This window comes from Propithecus coquereli, unplaced genomic scaffold (assembly GCF_000956105.1).
Source record: "Propithecus coquereli isolate 6110/MARCELLA unplaced genomic scaffold, Pcoq_1.0 Scaffold575, whole genome shotgun sequence".
Lineage (NCBI taxonomy): Eukaryota > Metazoa > Chordata > Mammalia > Primates > Indriidae > Propithecus > Propithecus coquereli.
In genome coordinates, this window is record NW_012151674.1 from 89,226 (window position 1) to 90,922 (window position 1,697).

Here is a 1,697-nt window from a genome sequence, read left to right on the forward strand (position 1 = left end):
AGTAGCTGGGACTACTGGCATGCACCACTATGCCCGGCTAATTTTTTCTATATATTTTTAGTTGTCCAGCTAATTTCTTTCTATTTTTTTTAGTAGAGATTGGGTCTCACTCTTGCTCAGGCTGGTCTTGAACTCTGAGCTCAAATGATCCTCCCGCCTCAGCCTCCCAGAGTGCTAGGAATACAAGCATGAGCCACCACGCCTAGACAGCACAAAATTTTTAATTTTGGTATAGTCCAATTTTTTTTCTTTTGTTGCTTGTATTTTTGATGTAATATCTACTAAACATTTTTAACACAAGATCATGAAGATTTACTCCTATATGTTCTTCTAAGAATTTTATAGTTTTAGCACTTACTTTTAGGTCTGTGATCTATTTTGAGTTAATTTTTATGTATGCTGTGAAGAAGTGGTTCATCTTCATTCTTTTGAATGTGGATATGCAGTTATTCCTAACATCATTTGTTGAAAAGACTATTCTTTCCTCATTGAATTGTTTTGGTACCCTTGTTGAAAATCAATTGACTATAAATGTGAGGGTTTATTTCTGAACTCTTCAATTATATTCCATTGATCTATATGTCTGCTCTTGTGCCAGTATCACACTGTCTTGATTACTATAGCTTTGCGATAGGTTTTGAAATTGGGAAGAATGAAACTTCCAACTTTGTCTTGAAGAATGTTTTGTTCTTATGGGTCCCTTGCATTTCCATATGAATTTTATGATTAGCTTATTAATTTCTGCCCCCTCCCCTAAAAAAACAGTGTCATTTTGATAGGTATTCTGAATCTATAGATCAATTTGGGAAATATTGCCATCTTAACAATATTTTCTCTTGATCCATGAACATGGGATGTCTTTCCATTTATTTAGATCATCTTTAATTTTTTTCAACAATGCTTTATGGTCTTCAGTGTACAGTCCTGCAGTGTAAACATTTTATAATGTTTGACTCTGCTGACCTACTAAAAGTATATTAGCAGTATCTTGAAGCCTAGGATTTTATTGCAATCACATTGTTTCTACCTGTAATAGCTAAATCTTGTGGGTTTTTTTTTTAATTTTTGTTTTTTCTTTAGGAACCTGCCTGTGAGGAATCTTCATCTATTATAACAGATGAGAAAGGGAGAGAAGATTTGTTTGGGAGCAACCAGCAGGGTATTCTTTCTGAAGACAAGGACAAGCCTTTCAGCAGAGTTCAGGTAAAGCAATAAGAGAAAGTAAACTAATTGAGATTTGGACTGGGGATTGCCAGTACTGTTTTACTGGTTTAGCATTGTAGATTTAGGTTTTGTTAAGTTAGGCAAAGGCTATAATTTCACATTTTATTCTAGTAATTTGTTGGACTGCCATATTATTTTAAGATTATTTTAGGAATCTTGCAAAAAACCTTGAGTATTGCTACTACCTGACATTTTATATTTGGTGTTTATGTTCACTTTTAGAAAGTAAAATTCAAAAATCCATTATTTGTTATGATAGAAGAGGAAGAACAAAAGCAGTTACCTCTTCAGGACCTTCAGGATATTCTGCCAGAAGCCCAGGATTATTTTCCAGAAGCTCAAGGTGATTTGCCGGAAACTGAGGGTGATTTGACAGGAGTTCAGAGTGTTGAGCTGGAATTTCAGAGTTTTGAGCCAGATACCCAGGCTGTTGAGCCAGAATGTGAGTTTGGTAAGCCAGAAGGCCAGGACAT

General features: G+C 35.0%; 1 protein-coding gene across 1 annotated transcript in view; it reads left to right on the top strand.

Annotated features, from left to right (window-relative positions):
* Window positions 1–1,697, top strand: part of CCDC15 (coiled-coil domain containing 15) — a 130,837-nt gene that overhangs the window by 29,030 nt on the left and 100,110 nt on the right. Inside the window, 3 exon segments of the mRNA XM_012658140.1 lie at window positions 923–972; window positions 1,081–1,203; window positions 1,447–1,687. Coding sequence (XP_012513594.1) covers window positions 923–972; window positions 1,081–1,203; window positions 1,447–1,687 — 414 coding nt within the window.